Source organism: Carcharodon carcharias, chromosome 16 (assembly GCF_017639515.1).
Source record: "Carcharodon carcharias isolate sCarCar2 chromosome 16, sCarCar2.pri, whole genome shotgun sequence".
Classification (NCBI taxonomy): Eukaryota; Metazoa; Chordata; class Chondrichthyes; order Lamniformes; family Lamnidae; genus Carcharodon; species Carcharodon carcharias.
This window is the reverse complement of record NC_054482.1, coordinates 74,730,222-74,750,385: the sequence shown is the minus strand read 5'-3', so window position 1 is coordinate 74,750,385 and position 20,164 is coordinate 74,730,222. Positions and strand designations below refer to the sequence as shown.

The 20,164-nt window shown below is 39.2% G+C and overlaps 1 protein-coding gene across 3 annotated transcripts; it reads right to left on the bottom strand.

The window, feature by feature from the left end:
- Positions 1 to 655: 655 nt before the first annotated feature.
- Positions 656 to 17,282, bottom strand: btf3l4 (basic transcription factor 3-like 4). 3 transcript variants are annotated; one of them, XM_041208982.1, is made up of 6 exons: positions 17,163 to 17,282; positions 16,426 to 16,489; positions 11,106 to 11,219; positions 10,066 to 10,267; positions 4,486 to 4,545; positions 656 to 1,046 (listed from the first exon to the last, which is right to left on the bottom strand). In XM_041208982.1, exons 2-6 carry the CDS (start codon positions 16,477 to 16,479, stop codon positions 1,000 to 1,002), a joined length of 477 nt encoding a protein of 158 aa, XP_041064916.1. In that variant the 5' UTR covers positions 16,480 to 16,489; positions 17,163 to 17,282; the 3' UTR covers positions 656 to 999. The 3 variants fall into 3 exon arrangements, with proteins under 3 accessions (XP_041064916.1, XP_041064918.1, XP_041064917.1); XM_041208984.1 differs by lacking the exon at positions 17,163 to 17,282 and adding an exon at positions 17,017 to 17,092; XM_041208983.1 differs by lacking the exon at positions 17,163 to 17,282 and adding an exon at positions 16,769 to 16,885.
- Positions 17,283 to 20,164: the final 2,882 nt, after the last annotated feature.

The window sequence follows — 20,164 nt, the reverse complement described above, 5'->3', positions numbered from 1 at the left end:
CTTACTACGTGCAAATGTATTACCTGCACCTGATATGTCTCAAGTTTAATTACCAAAATGCAAAGTAAATCGACCTCAGCCTATATTTACAACTGACTTGTTTCCCTGCACCAGGAACAACGCTAGAGGTGCCACTCCTGACTGCATTTTTCAGATACCAACTCTAAGGTTCATGTGTAGCTAAGACTGGATGCAGTACTGATGCCCTCCATAACTGAATCATTTAGCACTACCCTATAGTCACAGGAAGAATGGCAAATTAGGATTTACCCAGTAGAACCACAAATTACTTTCTACGCAAGAACAGACAGGAAAAAAAGTGGATTTTAAATATTAGGCAGAGTCTCAACCAACAACTCTGTTACAGCCATATGTGTCTGTAGGCCAAGTAGAAAACAATTGCATTTTTTACTATCTGCAGTTTGGTATGACAAAACATGATACAATGACACACAGAATAGCTTTGCTGTCATGTCTGCTACTTCTGAAGGTAGACAATGATACCTGGTAAGGGTATGCTTTGGAGAATTATAAAAGTTAAGCATACCCTTTTCAGAAGGTAAAATGAAATCAAGGTATGTCCCTTCAGCTAATTCCATTGAGTCCAATTTAATTAAGTAAACACGAAAATGAAATTCACACGATGTACAAGGAGTTAATCAATCTATTTTATTTGCATGTCATGAGGGAAAACCTTAAATAAGACTTCTTCGCCAGCTTGCCCACCACTGTGTTTGCAACCTATTCGGGTTGCGTTTTAATGAAATTTCACTGTCTTACAAACTTCAGACCAAAGGATTCTCTTTCGAAGTGCAAAATGCAAACAAGTGATTTCAACCAATTGAAAGATGCTGAACATTCAGCATCATTAAAATATAAAATGCCTTAGTTCACTGTATTTGCAAACTTGTGATTTTTCACTCTTTAATATAGTAAAACTTTGGACTAAGTTTCCTTGTTGGTACAGTCTTTATCCTAGTCTATGGTCTGCCAGCAGCATTAGTTGGCTTCATTCTTTGATGCCTCATCAAAATTTTCAACGAGGTCTGAAAAAACATAAAATGCAAGAGTTTAAATCATAAATGTTGTACTACTTATGAAATATTTTCATCTGATTTTAACAGGTTGAGACAGAAACTGTTAAATACACTAATAAAAATGTTCAAGAAGCTCCAAAGGCTGCAACATCAAAATATTAATAGCAGAATGATTGAATATTAATTTGCTGTCTCAACCGCTCCAAATTCCTGACTTCAACCCATTACTGTGCCATTTGTGTGCCACCTGGTAGCTTTCAGAGCAGCCTTGATGTTACTTGGCAGCTGTTAGCTTCCCATAGAAGATAATGGCACAAGAGGATGATATACCGAAGACTCAGATGTAGCAGTGAAAGTGGGTGCTTGGCAAGAAACAACAGAAAAAGGGGAGAAAAAAAAGAGTAACATACTGTTTAGAAATGTTTCAATGGAGAACTCCAGAAGTATTCATTGTAGATGGCTGCAGACAGGAGTCACCAAATCAGACCAGTTCCTCAATGAAGGTCGAACCAGCAGGGCAGGAATGAGTTATTACTATTCTCAATTACCAAATATTCAGGAATGGTAGAGAAGGGGCATGGCATGAAATATTGAATAAGGATGGTGTTACAGTTCCAAATAGAAATGATTTACTTGATGCTTCTCAGAGTGAATCTATGGCTTAAATTGAGGAGCTGTTGAGTTTTTTAAAAAATTTCATATATAGAGCTCCAAACAGCAAGAGGCAAATAGATGAGCAAATTCCAAAAGGTGTGTAACCTAATATAGACTGGGATAAACAGTGCTAGGGGGGGGGGGGGGGGGGGGGGGGGGGGGGGGGGGGGAGAGGAGAAAAAAAATTCTGATAGGTACATGACAGGGCATTATCAATATACCTCCAGTCCAACCAGGAAGGAAGCAATTTTGGGTTTGGCTCTGGGAAATGAGGTAAGGCAAGTGGAGCGTCACACAATAGGAGAACATCCATCTAACAGTGACAAATAATTTAAAATTAATTATGGAAAGAGACCAGAATCTATCAAAGATAAAAATGCTCAACCAGGTAAAAACTAAATTCAGTATTTAAGAGACCTAGCACAGGTGAGATTCTAGAATAAAGCAGTAATGGAGGACATTCAACAAACAGAATAATCAGAAACAAACTAGGTATATTCCTTTGAAGGGAAAGGTATAACGGTCAAAGTTAACGTGAACTGGATGACAAAGAAAATTGTGCCAACTATAGAGGATCTCTGGTATCCAGGCACAGTGATGTCATCAAGCAGACTAAACACCCAATCACACTGAAGAATTTGTGCAGGCAGCAAACCAGGAAATAAAATTAGCTATTAACCTTCACTTTTTAAACATTTTATAGAGCGCGAGCTAGATAGGGACGTACAAATGGATTAAGGTAGAAGCTGAAATATAAAAAATTAAAATAAAAAAATCTATTAGTTTATCATAATGGAGAAATCTTACATTCCACAAATATAAGTGATTTTTCAGGACCAGAGGTTGTTCAGCAGTAATGACATGTTAGCGTGGCAGCAAAAATCCAGTTACAACTCTTTCAATTGGCATAACTTTTTCAAGGTTTTGAAAGCGACAGAAGGCATAAAAAGTGAAAGCTCACATCTATTCAGGCAATTTCCAAGATTTCCATCTCCGCATACTTTGACAGCATACCTCATGGGCGAGCAGGGAATCACTAACAAAAGCTTCTGTATCTTTGCATTTAACTGCACATGTCAGAAGCTGCTGTCAGTTTCATAGGATAATGACAGCAACGCTGGTAGTTTCACCAATGTTATAACTGCAAAATCTAGCCCATCACGCTAGAGCTTTATAAATCACTGGTTAAGCCTCATTTGGAATATTGTGAACAATTCTGGGCACCACATTTTAGAAAAGACAAAGATAGTAGAAAGGGTACAGAGGAGGCTCATCAGAATATTACCAGGGATGAGGGACCTCAATTACAAGGAGAGGTTGCAAAAGTTAGGACTATTTTCCTTTGAACACAGGAGGTTATAAGAGGTGATCTAATAAGAGATTTTTAAAGTGATGAGAGGTTTTGATTGAATAGGGGAAAAAAACAATTCCCTCTGGCAAGTGGGACAACAACAACAACTAGAGGAGATGGAATCAAAATTATTGGAAAATGATCAGGTACTGGAGGATGAGGAACTTGCAGACTTATGGACAAAAAAATGCAGATCTGGTACTAAGCATGACTGCTCTAACAGCTAGCACAGACACAACAGACCAAATAGCAACCTGCTGTGCTGTAAGTATCTATGATTCTATTAGTGGCGGTGCCATAAGTTCCTACAATTCCATTATACCATTCTGCATCTAGGAGGTCTGAACGATACCGTGGAAATGTGATCTTGGCTGACCATTGATGACGAATATAAAATGGCATGGAGCTAAACCCTAAACATCAGCTGCAGCAAAATGGTGGGAGGCCAATTCAAAATAAAGCATTTGAACCTGTATATACTCCACAAATGCCACCCTTCTATAACAGACTGAAGTGCCTGCAGCCATAAAAGTACCCTTCACAAATTACCAGTACCTGCAAATCTGGTGAACAATCCAGGCGTCACCAGGAACATGGCTGTTATCAACCCCAAAATACCAGTGCTTGTTGGGACTGCCCACTAGAGAGAAAGCATTAAACCCACAACTCCTCAATGAGTAGGCTGGCACAACTCTCGTTAGTCGCTACAAGATGTAACCCCTTTCTGTGACAAAAGTGTTCAAGCACACAGGACATTTGTTAATCTGAATAAATGTCAGGGGCTAGGTAATTAAGCAAATAATGGGACATTCTCAGAGACCTTTGCAACACCAGTCCAGCCATTTGACATGAGACAGTGACCATTACCACAGGGCTTGCACATAGATTCCCAAGCCTGAGCAAGCTCCAGGATCCAAGACTGAACAAGATGACTTTCTGATCTCCAGTGGTGCATCTGGGCCTCAGATGCAGCAATACATTCTATAAATGTTACAAATGGACACTGAAAGGATTTGTATATTTAGGCACACAATCTTAATGATCTCATAATATATTTGCATGGACTTTTAATCATACATTTCCATCATGAAATGGGAATGTCTTTTTTTCAGAACCCAAAAAATTCCCCAAGTTTACCTTGGCTACAAGTCTAGAATGATGTACTTTTTAAATCCGTGAGGATGGCAGAATTTAGTCTTAGTGCCTAAATATTTCCTGGTGCTCCAACATGCTCCAAAATGCAGAAGGCCACAAACACATACAGAACTGACAAACTGATCAATGCTGACTTCTGTGGTCCTGTTGCTCAAGTACAAAAATTTAGAGACACTGACAATGTGATGGGAAGAATTGTACAACAGGAAATTTCTGTGCTGACAGCAGTTCTCTGGCCAATAAGGAACCAAGAGCCAGTTTGCAAGGTCAATACTAATTCTAATTTACCTGGGACGTCGTCATCTTCTTCATCAATGTCTTCAGCTTTGGGCGTTTTATTATCCAAAACTAGATTTGAAGAGAAAATACATTTTTAGCTCACTACTAAAAGCTACACGTAAAAGGAATGCTACCATGTAGGTCCGATTGTCTCTGTGGTTCTTAACGTACTACCATGCTTCTTTACAGTTAAAGACATGCATTACATACAGTGGAAAGTCACTATAAAAAATCATTTTCATGACTCAAACTGATCCAAGAATCTACTCAGATTGCAACACATTTAAAATCAAATTGCCATTTGTAAGTTCACAGAGATAAAACAGAATAAGACCAGCCAATAGGGCAGTAATAACTCTAAACAAATAAGCTCACAAGTATCCCAATTGCACTAAGAAATTCCATTTCGAAGAAGAGTTATCCCTGATATGTTATCCAATTTTTATCCCCAATTATCATTAAAACAGATTATCTGGATCATTATTATATTGCTGTCTGTAGGAGCTTCCTGTACACAAATTCCACCATCGTTCCTACATTACAACAGCAACTACACTTCAAAAGTACTTCACTGGCTTTAAAGTACTTTGGGACTTCAAGCTTGTGACGGTAACTACATTAATGCAAGTCTTATTCTTTCTTTAAAAGCACACTAATTAACAATCACAATTTCAGAGCACAGAAGAAAATTTTTCAGCTAATTTAGTCTGTTCCAGTTCAGTTATGCAGGTATCCCTTTTACCTGTAACCTTTACATTTATGCACTTTCCAGTTAAAACACATTTTGAATTTTATTTCCTCCACCTTTTCAGGTGGGGCATTCTATGTCATGAAACCAGAGTTTTAAAAAAGTTCTTAATCTCTCACTTCATTCTTTTGGCAATTAATTTAAACCTATGAACTGTAGTTACTGATTCATCAATAATGGAAACAGATTTTCTCCAATAATCCTTCATAATCTGGAACACCTTGACTAGATTCCCACTTAACCTTCTATGTTCTAATGAAGAAAGTCCCAGTTTCTGCAGTCTATACTTTAGTTAAAAAAAGTCTTTCACCCTTGGTATTATCCCAAGGAATCTTCTCCGCACCTGCTTTATAACATAAGAAAACAGGAGTAGGCCATTCGACCTTTTGAGCTTGCTCTGCCTTCAATAACAGCACGGCTGATCTTCTACCTCAACTCTACTCTGAGATCCACTGTTAAGTAAGGAACACAAAACTGGCCAATATTTTAAATACAGCATAAGTAGAGTTGCACATGTCCACTACTATCCATCTCTTGCCCAAATTTATATAACCTGGGATTCTATTTATTTTTAAAAAGAAAAAAAACCAGCTTTATTTACTTTTCCTGAGTTATAAAGAAATTGGACTTATATAGCTGCTGTCATAAACTCTGGACATCCCTAAATCTTTTATGATCAATGCAGTGCTTTTGAAGTGCAGTCACTGTTGTAATGTAGGCAAGTGTAGCAACTAATTAGTAAACTATAAGGTCCCACAAACACCAATGAGATAAGTGACAAGATAATCTGCATTATTGGTGTTAGTTGAGGAATAAATGTTGGCCACCACACTGGGAGAACTGCCCTACTCTTCCATGGCATCTTTTATATCCTGTCAAAAAGCTAACAAGGCTCAGTTTATTGACTCATCTGAAAGGCAGCATCGTCAACAGTGTTTAAGTCTCTAGAGTGGGGCTTGAATCTATGATCTTATAATTCAAAAGGTGAATGCCACCACTGAGCCAAGGTTGACACATCTGAGCCTTCACGTGGCTAAGCTCCTTTCAAAGTTCTATCATTTAGTGTATTCTACTTTCCAAAATCTATTTTTCCACATTACATTTGTTGTCAAATCTATCTGCCTAAGTGTCCTTTTCAGTTTCTCCTCATGCCTCCATTGCTTCTTTTGTCAATTACCTTAAAACTCTGCGCCCTCATTCTTGATCCTTTCACCAATGAGAAGTTTACCCCAGCTACTCAGCCCAGACCCCTCATGATTTTGAATACCTCTATCACCCCCATATACACATGTACATCATTTTCTTTATCAATACTTATCTCCTCAAAACTCTCAAATTGGCAGACATGACTTGCCTTTTACAATCCACTGACTTTAACCCATATATTTCCAATTAATAACATTATTCTGTAATAAAGCCTTTATAAGTTTTCCCATAAACAAGTTAAATTAATTGCCCCATAGTTACCTTGTTTATTTCTTTCTGAACATAAATGTTATGCTACCAAACTTTCAGTCTCTAGCACAACTTCTTTATTCAAGGAAGCATGAGAGAACGTGATGAGAGACTTCCTTCCCTCTTAACTTCTCTCATCATTTTAGGATGCGTGTTTCAGTGTCCAGTAAGAGGCCATTTAGTTCATCCATCGAAAATCATGCTAAAGCCACTCAATTTTTTAAAAAACGTTTCCAAAGGTTTTGATTTCTGTTATTGTTGTCAGCAGCTGTCCATTGGCTTGATAATGATGTCTACTCAAGGTCATGAGTTTCTGCCATGGGTCTAAATGTGATTGAACAGACAGATTCTTGATCCACAGATCTTTGGACACATGGGGCAGGATGTCTCATGAGGTAGTGGGATCTGAAGTGCAGGATTGGCTTCTTTTTCTTTCCTCCTCTGCTGCCACTCTGCCTTATCATTAAGACACCAGGAATCAAAAGCACGACGCAGCTTGATGGACAAGTTGTTGCCAATCTGAACAATTGGTAGCAAGCTCCTCCCAATCATTAATATCAATGTTGCTGTGCTTCAAGGAGAGCTCCAGAGAATCTCTGAAGCATTTTCTCCAGCCTCCCCTGGAATGTTGGACATTTGAGAGCTGACAAAACAGGACCTGGCAGGGAAGACAATTTTTGGACAGTGTCCAGTCCAGAGTTGATTTTGCAGAGGTTTTGCCTGAATGCTTGAGGAGCTGCATTCAAGAAGGACACTAGCGTTTGTTTGACGGTCTTCCCATTGAATCCAGAGGTTGCAGCAGAGGATGAATAATGGAATTTCTCTGGCACTCTTATGTGCCACTGGTCTCACTGCAGTACAGCAATGTGGTGACGACAATAGCTCTGTACACAAGGACATTTGTTGATTTGCAGAGGTCTTCATTGCCAAACACTCACTGCTGCAATTTTTTTTTAAGAAGGCTGAGTTGACCCAGCTGATTCGGTTTTGGATCTCCTCGTCAATGGCAGCCTCTTGAGAGAGATTTCTGCCAAGATATGAGGAGTGTTCAATATATTCCAGAGTCTCTCCATCAACATAAATGGGGGGTGAAAATTTGGCTGACCAGGTGTGAGTTGATAGTTTTGTTTTGGCAGCATTTAAGGACAGGCCAAGACTCTTGAATGCAGAACTGAAGAGATTGAGAGAGGCTTGCAAACCTGGTGCAATGACACTGAAGTCAGCAACAAAACGTAGATCATGTATGCTTATGGTGGTTGGTTTAGTTTTGGCACGGATCCAACTGAGGCAAGAGTTTTCCATCTAGACAGTACTCAATGCTGACACCAGTGGGCAGGTAATCTTTGATGAGGTGAATAATCACTGTCAGGTGGATTATAAATAGTATGGGCATTATCACACAGCCTTGCTTGACCCCAGTGCAGATTTTGAATGCATTTGTTTCAGATCTCCCACTCAAGACAGTTGCAATCATATCATCATGATGATTTGTAGGATTGTAATGAAGTTTCTTGGACATCCATATCTTTGGAGCACAATCCAGAGAGCCATGCGACTTACTGAGTTCTCATTTCCACATCCAAGAGTCAATTGTCATATTGATTAGGAATTAATTGGGAATAAAGAACTTCCCAAAATCCATACTATATTTATCCTTTATTAGTTTAAATCTATAGCCCCTTGTTTTATTTTTTGAGATTAAATTTACAGTACCAATGTTACCTGCCTTGATGAATCTCCTCCAAATACATACTGTTTTCTATCCTTTAGCCAATGTTTTTTATACCCAAGATTTATCCTGAATACAATTTGAGTTTAACCAAGTTATCCTACACACTTAAATTTTAGTAATCTCACTTTTCTTCTTACCCTCTCAGCCTACTTTTTTGTTTACCAACTACATTTTCTGAGGTCCATTTGATTTTCTTTTATATTAGCTGTAGATTTATAACGTGCCAAAGTCTTGTTTTAATTCTCTCTAGTCACTAAAATAATTTTTCAACTTTTGCTGCACTTTAATTTTTGTGAAAATGTATCCAGTCGTTGTTTTATAGATGCTTCCCTACTCCTACAGTAACTACTTACTCCACTTTATTTCCTTAAACAAAATTCAGCACTACAGCTTTCCATGTTGAAAGCAATCCTGGACTTCTCCAGCGATGTTTGCAGCGATATTTTTTTTAAGCTGAGCTCGCTCTGGGTTTGTGTCACCCATTATTATGGGTCCACTATTCATGAATTTTCTCTGATGTATTGGTTTCTCTATTCCGCTATTTCTATTCTGTTTTTCTTCCTGTTTTTGATCTAAAATAAACTCTTAATGGAGTAACAGTTCCACTAACTCTAATCATCTTGATTCAATTTTTTATTTCTAACAATTCCTACTTCCAAGTTTCAATGCTGTAATTGAACCTTTGATTAAAACCATTGGCCACTCCTTGGTCTATTCCTCCGGAATATTCTGTAGCCAGGAATGTTCAGATTTTAGGCCTAGCAGCCTAAGCCAGTGTGAAAATTCACATGGCAATGTACATTGAAGCCAAACAAAATGCAACCAGCATCAACACATAAAAGCAAAAATCAGAATACAAGTTAGTTTTTGTTTTGGGCTACTGTAGAAAATAGTTAGTGCACTGTGGGAACAAATCCTGGCTCAATTTATTATAATAAAAGCTTTAGCTCAGCAGTAGCACTCTCACCTGAAAGAAAAGAATATGATCACATAATCTAGACCGACACTCCAGTGCAGTGTTGAGGTAATGCTGCATTGTTGGAGGTGCTGTCTTTCAAATGAGACAGGAACCCAATATCTCAACTGCCTTCTCAGATTGATGTACAAGATTCCCATGAGACTAATTCAAACAGGGGAGTTCTCCCCAGTTTCTTGGTCAAATTTCATCCCTCATTTAACAGCGGATTATTTCGTTATTATCCCTTCCCATGTGCCGTGTGCAGACGAGCAACCACATTTCCTACATTATAAGCAGTGACCACACTTGGAAAGCACATAAATGGTTATAAAATGCTTTGGGACATCATGAGGTTGCGAAAAGCACTATATAAATGCAAGTTCTTTATTTTAAACTAACTGTTGATACCCTTATCTAAAAAATTGAATGTGTCTTAGAATTCACTGGGACCCATCTAATATTTCTCAATTAGTACAATAGGCTGTAAATTGAATGATCTGCTTGTTCAACATATATGTCGACCAGCATAGATCTATATTCCCATGGAAGAGGTCCACATTCCTATTGTTTTCTTAGCTTGGAAAACCCACTGCACATATTCTCACGTGACAAAACAAGACTAAGATCAACTTTTTATTAAGAATCTAATAATGCGAATATAATTATGCAAACCACTCAATATCATCTTATACATACCTTGCCGTGGCAACTGCTCAGCTAACTTTCTAAGGCTTGTTAGACTGTCAGCTCCAAGCTGGCTGAGAATGCCTGGAAGCATTTCTGTGATTTGTTTTGTCTCAGCATGGCCGGTAATAGCAAAGGTATTGGCAGATAATGAGGCCTGCACTTTAGGATTATTGAAGTGAATGACCTGACCATCATCTTTAATCATATTCACCTGTTTGGTACAAAATAGAAATAGTCATAAAAGTGTGCCATTCATCTGAAAACAAAATATTTTCAATACTAGTGTTAAATAGTAATTTCATTGCAGGGGAATCAGCTGATGACCATAAATCATGAAATTTCTCTCCCACTACTGTACAGGGTTATTCAAATTTTCATCCATTATTCCAAAAACGTTGCTGTATGGTCAGTCAGTGCCAGCCGCCTCTACTGCCCAGACCAACTGGCTATTCTTCATGCTCAAGACCAGGCAATGAGGGTTTATGTTATGAATCATAAAGCAACAAAAAGAGGAAATCACGTCCAACTTTATTCGCATCCAATATTCACAGGTCCACATTTTTCAACAGCAGTTACTGTGCAACTATCAGAATTAGGAACCATAGCCGAGGCCAATTTGTACTGCCCAAAGTGCTGTTTTGATTAAGTTTATTGAGCAAGACTAGAGAATGAACCATGGAACTTTGTGGCACATGGTTCACTGTATTTACAAGTTAACAGAAGAGCTATTGCACAACCTTTAGGTAGTTCACCAAACTAGTCATCACTTTAGCCAATTCTGCGGATGTACTTTATAGTTGTTGAACTGCCAAGTGCTTCTCTAAAGAAATTGAAGTGGCAAAAAAAAAAGAGCCCATACTAATTGCACTGTTTCACCAAGCAAGATCAATGCTGGGGAAATATAAACAATGTCAGCAACATAACTACAATGTAATCATGTTACATACAGTAGACAAATTGGAAAAATAGTTTCTATTAACAAAACAAGGTGAGGAATGCACCCTAAAAGTTGTGCGGAAATCAAATAATGAAGCGTAAAATGCGTATACCTCTTCAATTCCAGCAATATTATTAACTGCCAGTTTCTTCAGAGAGCTTTGCAATTTCTTGTCATCAGCTGTAGCTGTTCTGTGCACTACCTTCTTCTTTCTGCGAGCTGTGCCCTGACAAATTGCATTGATCACAAAGTTAATTAGTCTGGCTAGAAACTAGTCAAAAGGGAAAAAATACATAAAGGCTTTCTTTGCTATTAATTTAAACTTTGAAATTGCTAACCACATCAACCTGAGAGATATTTATGTCGAATCCCACCATTGTTTTCAGCAACATAAACATTTAGAGTCAAATATAATTTATCTGTGCAATAGTACAAGATTATACAAATGCTTAACACACTTAATGCAAAGCTTACTTTGCAACCTGAAAACAATACATTATTTTACATGAGCTTGGCAATAAAGTGGCATATTACAAATAAGCAAAACAGTTTATTTCAAAGGTCCTTTGTTCTATTACTATTACAATTTTGTTTAGTTTAATAGGCTGCACTCAAGATTTTTTCCAATGTTGCTGTGACCAAATCTAACACAATGCATAAAATTTCTCAAGGGAAGCAGTTAAAAAAAAGGAAATACATCAGGCAGACATAAATCCAAGTCCACAACATTATGCCACCAGACTATTCTCATGTATTAATAATCTTGATCTGTCGATTAAAGTTATTGTACAATTTTTTTTTAAACATTGACCAGTAGAATGAAGCAAGTATAACCATGCATATATCCATGCACAAAAGCTAGTGCCTGGACTATGAAAACTAAAGAATTGTCCCCAGAAACAAATAGGCAAAATGTATTACTATAAATAGGTTAAATGTATAACACATAAGTTAGTAATTATGGTAAGCAATACTGTAAATTAAAGATGGCAAAAGATTTAACATTAGCATTGCAAAAGTCATTAGGTTCAGTTTTGTGCAATCACGCAATTTAGAAACAGTGGTATTTCAATACTTGCAAGTTATTTGTAAAACCGGAATATAATTATATTAACAGGTCTTTCAGTCAAGTAGAGAAGGCTTTGAGGTAAAGTAAGTGTTTGGTGATTTAAGAGATTTCAAGATTGTCAAACACAGACTTGTTGCACAATAACTGGCACATTAGGCTCCCAATCTTAGTTGAGAGATCCAAACCAACTGTTCAAATTGAAAGGTTAATTCCATTCTTGCACATCCTAAATTGTCTCTTCAGAAAGGAACAGCGCGAGTAAATGCTTAAATTTAGCTTTACTTGCAGGTTTAGAAGGAACATAGAGTAAAGGTGCATATCCGCATTTTCAAGTGTGGCTGCCATGGAATAACTGGGCAAGAAATATTTTAAAAACAAACAAATCAAGAGCCAAAAACATGCACATTATCATAAGTAAAAGTCAAATGTATGATCCATAATAGCTGTCTTGTGTCATGTGAGAAACCAAACCAAATACTACCAAAAACTATCAAGAATGAGCTAGTTGCATTATAGATAGTTACCTGAAAATGCCAGAGTGCAGATTCCACCTTACCTGCACTGCTACAGGGAACAAATTTAACAAAGAGGGAGAAACCTACTAAAGGGCTAAACCTGCAAAAATCCATTGAAGTTATATTATTTAAATTTGGTAGGCAACATCTGAAATGACCAAGAATATTACTGTAACTGCCTCTAAGTTTACAGTAATCTAAAGGACTGAAAAATTCTTTCTAGTATCAACTCATAAATGGAGATTTTAGGGTAAAGCAAACATAATAATAATAATAATTTATATCTATGATCAAACCCTTTCTAATCAGAAACATTCACTGCAAAATTGGTAATATACTGTAAAATTCACATTCAACTTTCTGAAAGAGTCTCACATTACAACAGACATACATCACTAGCACTATGCACACTTTAGTTTATGCAAATTGCCCCTTGCTCCTGCATACAACGGCCCAAACTGGGGTATGGTTTCCGGCACGGGACAGTCATCTTGTACTGCAACAAAGTAGCAATTTTTCCTGCCTGAATGAACAACCAATTCAACTGCAGAGCATCAAAGCCAAGCTCAATCCTACTGTTAACTCACAGCATCTTCCAGCCACCATCACTGAATAGTGTGCAGAACTAGGAACCTTGGGTGATTTCCAACACTCCATTCTCCAGGTGGAGAACAATACACAAACGCACCAAATAACAACACTGATCCACTCACAACTCAAGGCATCTGCCAAGTGAAGAATAATGTCATTCAAGCTGCCTATTCACTGTGTATTTACTTAATAAGCCATCAGGATCCAAATTCTCACTCTAAAACAGGTCTTTTCAACAAACATTCCCTTCTAACTTTTCCTTTCGGTAGACATGAGGGAAAAAGCTTGAAGTTAAATGTTCAAAATAATATTGTAATAAGGGCAGTGTAATATGACAAGATCAGATTGCATAGCTCACTTAGAGACAACATCCATTCCACAGGTAGACATTTTATTTGCTATTCATTGAGTGAGGAACAAAAAGTACCTGCGCTATGTAACTCATGTTGCATGCAACACACGGATCACTCATGTCAAGGTACCTGCCAAATTAAGAATAAGTCTCATTTCAATTTTTTTTTTCTTTACTCGTTCATGGGCGTCGCTGGCTTGGCCAACATTTATTGTCTATTCCTAATTGCCCTTGGTCTGGAGTCACACATAGGCCAGGTTAGCTAAGGACATTAGTTAACCAGATGGGATTTTACGAGAATTTGCAATGGTTTCATGGTCATTATCAAACTTTAAATTCCAGATTTTTATTAGATTCAAATTTCACCATCTGCCGTGATGGGATTCAAAGCCAGTGTCCCCAGAGCATTACCCTGGGTCTCTGGAATACTAGTCCACTGAAAAGACCACTAAGCCACTGCCTCCCACTATGGTTTAATCCAAAAGCCAGAATAGCACTTCAGTACCAGTTTGCATTCTTAGTGCCTTTGTGTGTTCCCAGAGGTTGGGGGGTGGGGTTTAAGGGGTGGATTATAGTTTAACTAAAGGGAAATTAATTCCTCAAAATCTTCACATAATCCAAGATGAAAGATACATAAAGGCTTCCTTTGTTACCATAGTTTAAACTTTGAAACTGCTAATTAAGCCAACCAACTGGACTTGCCATATAAATACTGTGGCTACAAGAGCTGGTCAGGGGCTAGGAATCCTGCGACAAGTAACTCACCTCCTGACTCTCCAAAGTCTGTCCACCATCTACATGTCACAAGTCAGGAGTGTGATGGAATACTCTCCACTAGCCTGGATGAGTGCAGCTCGCACAACACTCAAGAAGCTTGACGCTGTCCAGAACAAAGTAGCCCACTTGATTTTCACCGGATCCACAAACATTCACTCCCTCCACCACCAAATCACAGTAGCAGCAGTGTGTACCGTCTACAAGATGCACTGCAGGAATTCACCAAGGATCCTGAGATAGCACTTTCCAAACCCACAACCACTTACTATCTAGAAGGACAAAGGCAGCAGATGGATGGGAATTACACCACCTGGAAGTTCCCCTCCAAGTCACTCAGCATCCTGACTTAGAAATATATCACCGTTCCTTCACTGTCATTGGGTTAAAATCTTGGAACATCTTGGTGTACCTACACCACATGGACTGCAACGGTTCAAGGATGCAACTCACCACCACATCAAGGGCAACTAGGGATGGGCAATAAATGCTGGCCCAGCCAGCAAAACCCACATCCCATGAATGAATAAAAAAAGAGAAATATTTTTGCAGAATCCCAGCATCAATATCAGCAACCTAAGCATTTCCTTTGTATACAACTTTATTTGTAGTTGTCAGAATTTGGGCATCACTGGCAAGGCTGACATTGTTACCTATCCCTAGTTGCCAAGGTGATGGGTCATCTTCTTGAACTGCTGTAGCCCATGTAGCAAAGGTCCTCTGATAATGCTTTTTTTGGTAAACACCTGATACAGGGAGGCGATGGCATAGTGGTATTGTCGCTGGACTAGTTAGAATCCCGCCACGGCAGATGGTGGAATTTGACCATGAAACTATTGTTGATTGTTGTAAAATCCCAACTGGTTCATTAATGTCCTTTAGGGAAGGAAATCTGCCTACATGTGACTCCAGACACACAGCAATATGGTTGACTCTTAAATGCCATCTGAACAAAGGCATGGGCAATAAATGCTGGCTTAGCCAGCAATGCCCACATCCTATGAACGAATAAAAAAACCCAATTATATTACAGGACAAAAACGAAAACAGAATTACCTGGAAAAACTCAGCAGGTCTGGCAGCATCGGCGGAGAAGAAAAGAGTTGACGTTTCGAGTCCTCATGACCCTTCGACAGAACTTGAGTTCGAGTCCAAGAAAGAGTTGATTTCAACTCTTTCTTGGATTCGAACTCAAGTTCTGTCGAAGGGTCATGAGGACTCGAAATGTCAACTCTTTTCTTCTCCGCCGATGCTGCCAGACCTGCTGAGTTTTTCCAGGTAATTCTGTTTTCGTTTTTGTTTTGGATTTCCAGCATCCGCAGTTTTTTTTTATATTACAGGACAGTTTATTATATCACAAAGCCTCCCAAAATTGATCACATACAATGAATTACTTAGAATTAAAACACTCTTAATAGTAAATGCCACTGCCATTGAGTAAGGGTAACTTGTTCCACTTGTTAGTTGAGGGGGAACAGGGTACCTGCTGCTCTGCAAAATAATGTCACAGGATCTTAAACATCAGCCTGAACATCCAGAACAGGCAACAGGGGCCTCAGTTTAACATCTTATCGAAAGGGTTATACCTATAAAAGCGCACTACTTCCTCAGTCCTGCACTGAAGTGTCAGGCCAAATACACACACAATCCTAAAATGGGCCCTGAACCCACAACCTTCCAATTGAAGAGGCTATGGACAAACTCAAGATGTAAATCAAAAAAAAAATCTTCAAAAAAGTTTTCCTTCAAGTCACACTGCATCTCGATATTGACATTTTACTGCTCAGGAAGATTTTACAATATTAACCAATCTGAGCCAAGACCACAGTGCATTTGTCACAACCGTCTTCACCAGTTCCAGGCTATCTCCATTGCATATAGGCAAAAACTGGTGGCAAAAAAAACACACACCTTAAGATGGTGTAATGCACAAGTACAGGCAAATTAATACATGCTACATTGCAATGAGTGACTACACTTCACAAGTACTTCACTGCCTGTAAAAACACTTTAGGACGTCCTGAGATCATGAAAGGTACTAAATAAATGTAACGTCAGCAAAAGTGAAAAATAGGCAATGTGAGTTGAACTGTATTAAGCAATTTGAACTGTAATTAGGCAAAGATCTCACCTTTCCTCCTATCCGGACCTGAGCCTGTAGTTTAGCTAACTTTTCCTGATTCATAGTGTTTACTCTAGGAAAAAAAAAATCAAAGATCAGTTAAAATTATCGATACTTGCGTCTAGCTGTCTTTGCAGATACGAAATACAATTTATTCCTGTTAATTCAAAATTATGTTTCTGCTCAAAATTTTCTATTTGTAGTTTCAACACCTGCACGCTTACGTCTAACCTTCTGCAAATATACACAATTCTTAAATTTATTCATCGCAATTCTGTTTCACTTCAACGGTATTTCTCAAATACCAAGTATAAATGGACGGTGCCAAATTGAAAACTTCAGCTACACTCACGCTGTGTCGCTTCTGAAGGTAACCGACAGCAGCAATACAGCCCGCTCCGATTCGTAAAACTCACGATCCCAGGAAACCACCACGTTTCTCCCCAGACACAAGATTAATGTACTTTCCTCCCCCAACCCCCAGCACCCCGCAAAAAGTCAGGACGCGGCCTAACGTCCCCGGCCTCTGAACAACAGCCAGCCACTAAATTAGCACAAACAGCCCGCTTTTAAAATCCCAGCTGCCAACTAATTTTTAACTTGTTCCAATGATACGAATCCTTCCCCCAGCAACGCTCCACTCGGCAGGACGCGGATTTCACCTCGACCTTATCAGACTGCCGACTGTCCGACGACTTACAATCACAGAAAACTTTTCTTGCCCCCCCCCCCCCCCAATCACAAACCTTATTATGCTTGCCCGGACCCAAAGGAAACACGCGGTGAGCAAGATGGCGGATATGGAAAGAGATGGAGGTCGGGAGACGGGCGCGAGCGTCCATCGCGTCACTCCGCACGTGACGCGCCCGCTCTGCTCCACCGCACGCACACCGCACCCAACCTGCCCATGCGCAGTGGCGAGCAGAGCGGCGATTGGAGGGCATCCTTTTGCGACAAAATCAGTATCGCCAGAAATGAGTGGTGCCCGGTAGCAGCTGGAGAATGGAAGAAGAGTGGCGCAGCAGTTGGTTTTCAAGTTCGATTACTTTTACTACTCCAATAAGGCTCCTTTGAAATAGTTATAGAGAATTAACAAAATTGAAGTAGACCATTAAACACAACATGGTGTTCCATCTTGTCCAGCGGAGGCAGGAGTCCGCAGGGGAAGGCTCTGTATGCAGGAGCGTTCCCTTGTTTCACTGGGCATATGGCCTGAAAAGTGTGACAAGATTGCTCTGTGCCGTTATTTTTTAAATCAGCTTCAGATTCTCACCAATCTCTGAGTAAAGAAATTTCTCCTGAATTCCTTATTGGATCTATTAATAACTATTTTGTATTTATTGCCCCTAATTTTGGATTTCCCCGCATGTGGAAACAAATTTTTATCCATATACTCTACAATTTTAAAGACCACTGTCATTTCACTTCTCAATCTTCTCTTCTAGAGAAAAAAGTCTCAGCCTACTCAGCCTTTACTGTGTATGGGTGATCTCCTCTAACCATTTCATGCTTATTCTTCTTTGGATAAGAAGGTTGTGCAGCATGTAGTAGGCTATTTCTAGGATTCAACCTTTAAAGACTGGACTGTGAGACACCCTTATTCTGTCCAATTATCAGAAGGCCTCCCACCGATACTGTCGTTGTGGTAATTATGGTTTTATTTCGTGTGTAATATACCTTTAAGAATAATGCTTGTTAAGGAAGATTGCATGATCTTTAGCACCCAATAGGAGAACAGTGTGGGCTACCTCAGTAGTTAGTTGTGTAGAGATAGAGTTTGAGTTGAAATACTGAGTACCTTGTAAATAAACTTAAACTCTATCAATAGCATCAACTCAGCCACCACTCACAAACTGGTGACAGAGTTAAAACAAACTTAACAGAAGAAATCACGTGAAAAGAAATCGACACTGTACCTCACCCAGTGAGAGTAAGTAGAAGTTCCGTTCGAATCAACAAAGTAATTGCATCGAAATGCCACAATTCAGAAGAAATGATGCTTTTGACCCAGCCACAGACAACTGGTCTCATTACATTGAACGTCTCACATTCTTTTTCCAAGCGAATGAGATTACGGGGGAAGAGACAACGCAAGCAATCCTCTTAAGTGCATGAGGGAATAAAACCTACAGTTTGATTCGCAGTTTGATGGTACCGTGCTCCAGATTTGAAAAATTTTGATGAATTGGTGGACCTCGTAAGGGGCTATAATCAACCAAAGCCCTGAGTAACGATGTGAAGGTTCAAGTTTAATTCGAGAAATAGAGCCCCAGGTGTGACTGTTGCATGCTATATGGCAAGTTTGAAGCAGTTAATAGAACATCGTAAGCTTGGTACATCTCTAAACAACATACTCAGAGATTGTGCGGTGTGAATGAGGACACAGTTCAGAAGAGATTATTGTCCAAAGCGAATCTGGATTTCAAGAAAATGTTGGAAATAGCAGCGGCCATGGAAAGCACAGTAAGATTCAGAAGCCATATAGGGCACGCAAAATGGCGCCATCCTACACATCGGGCAGGAAAACCCAGCCAAAAAGGGCGCAAAAATGCAAGACTCTGCCAAGAAGCGGGAAACAACCCCCACTAGCCGCAAAATGAGGAAAAATTACTTAGCAGCAAAAACAAAGAATAATTTCAGTAGACGTGGAAATAAGCAGTCTTTTAATGATTAGCAGTTTAAAAAAATCGGATGTTATTATTGCCACAAATGGACATACAATGAGACAGTGCAAGGAAAGATTCAAGCAGGCTTTTAAACATAAGAAAAAAACCAGTGAGCCTTACAATGTAGAAGAGGCTGAAACAACAAGTTCAGATATTTGCTCATTGTTTAATCTGAGAGTTGGAAAGACAGAACCAATATTTGGAACTGTGAAAGTAAATGGCAGACCTGTTAGAATGGAAGTGGACACAGGAGCTTCCACTACAGTAATTTGGGAACATATCTTCAGATATCTGAATAATGGCGAACATCAATTAAACTTAGAAGTAACAGCTGCCAAACTGAAAACATACACAGGTGAAGACATTCAAGTTAAAGGCGTAAGTAGAGTAACTGTCCATTATGGAAGCCAATTGGCAAAGCTACCCTTGATTCTAGTAGCAGGCGAGGGGCCAAGCCTCCTGGGGCAAGACTGGTTAAAGAAGATTAAGTTAGAATGGACTGAGATTTTCCAGTTGAGAGCAAATGGGTTACCTGAGCTATTTTGAAAGTATGCCATAGTGTTCAAGGATGAACTTGGGAAGATTCAGGGGCTGCAGGCAAAAATTCATATGGATCTGGAGGCAACCCCTTGATCCATGAAGGCGAGGCTGGTACTGTATGCACTGTGCGAAAAAGTCAACACCGAACTGGACAGACTAGAAAAACTGGGCATTATACAACCTGTGCAGTTTCCGAATGGACAGCCAATAGTTCCCATCCTTAAATCCGACCAAAGCATCCAAATTTGTGGAGACTACAAACTAAAACGGTTAAGCTAGACAGGCACTCCATTCCAAAAATCAAAGACTTGTATGCCAAGCTGGCAGGTGGAACCACCTACACGAAACCTGATTGAGTCATGCTTATCAACAACTAGAGTTAGATAATGCCGCCCAGGAATTTGTCACAATTAATACCCATAAAGGGCTGTATCAATATACTCAATGATCTTTCGGTGGTTTCATTTCGTCAGATACGGGCTCTTGTAACCACCCATGAAGCACTTCTTCTCATACTTCAGAGATAGTACTGGGTCCCAACT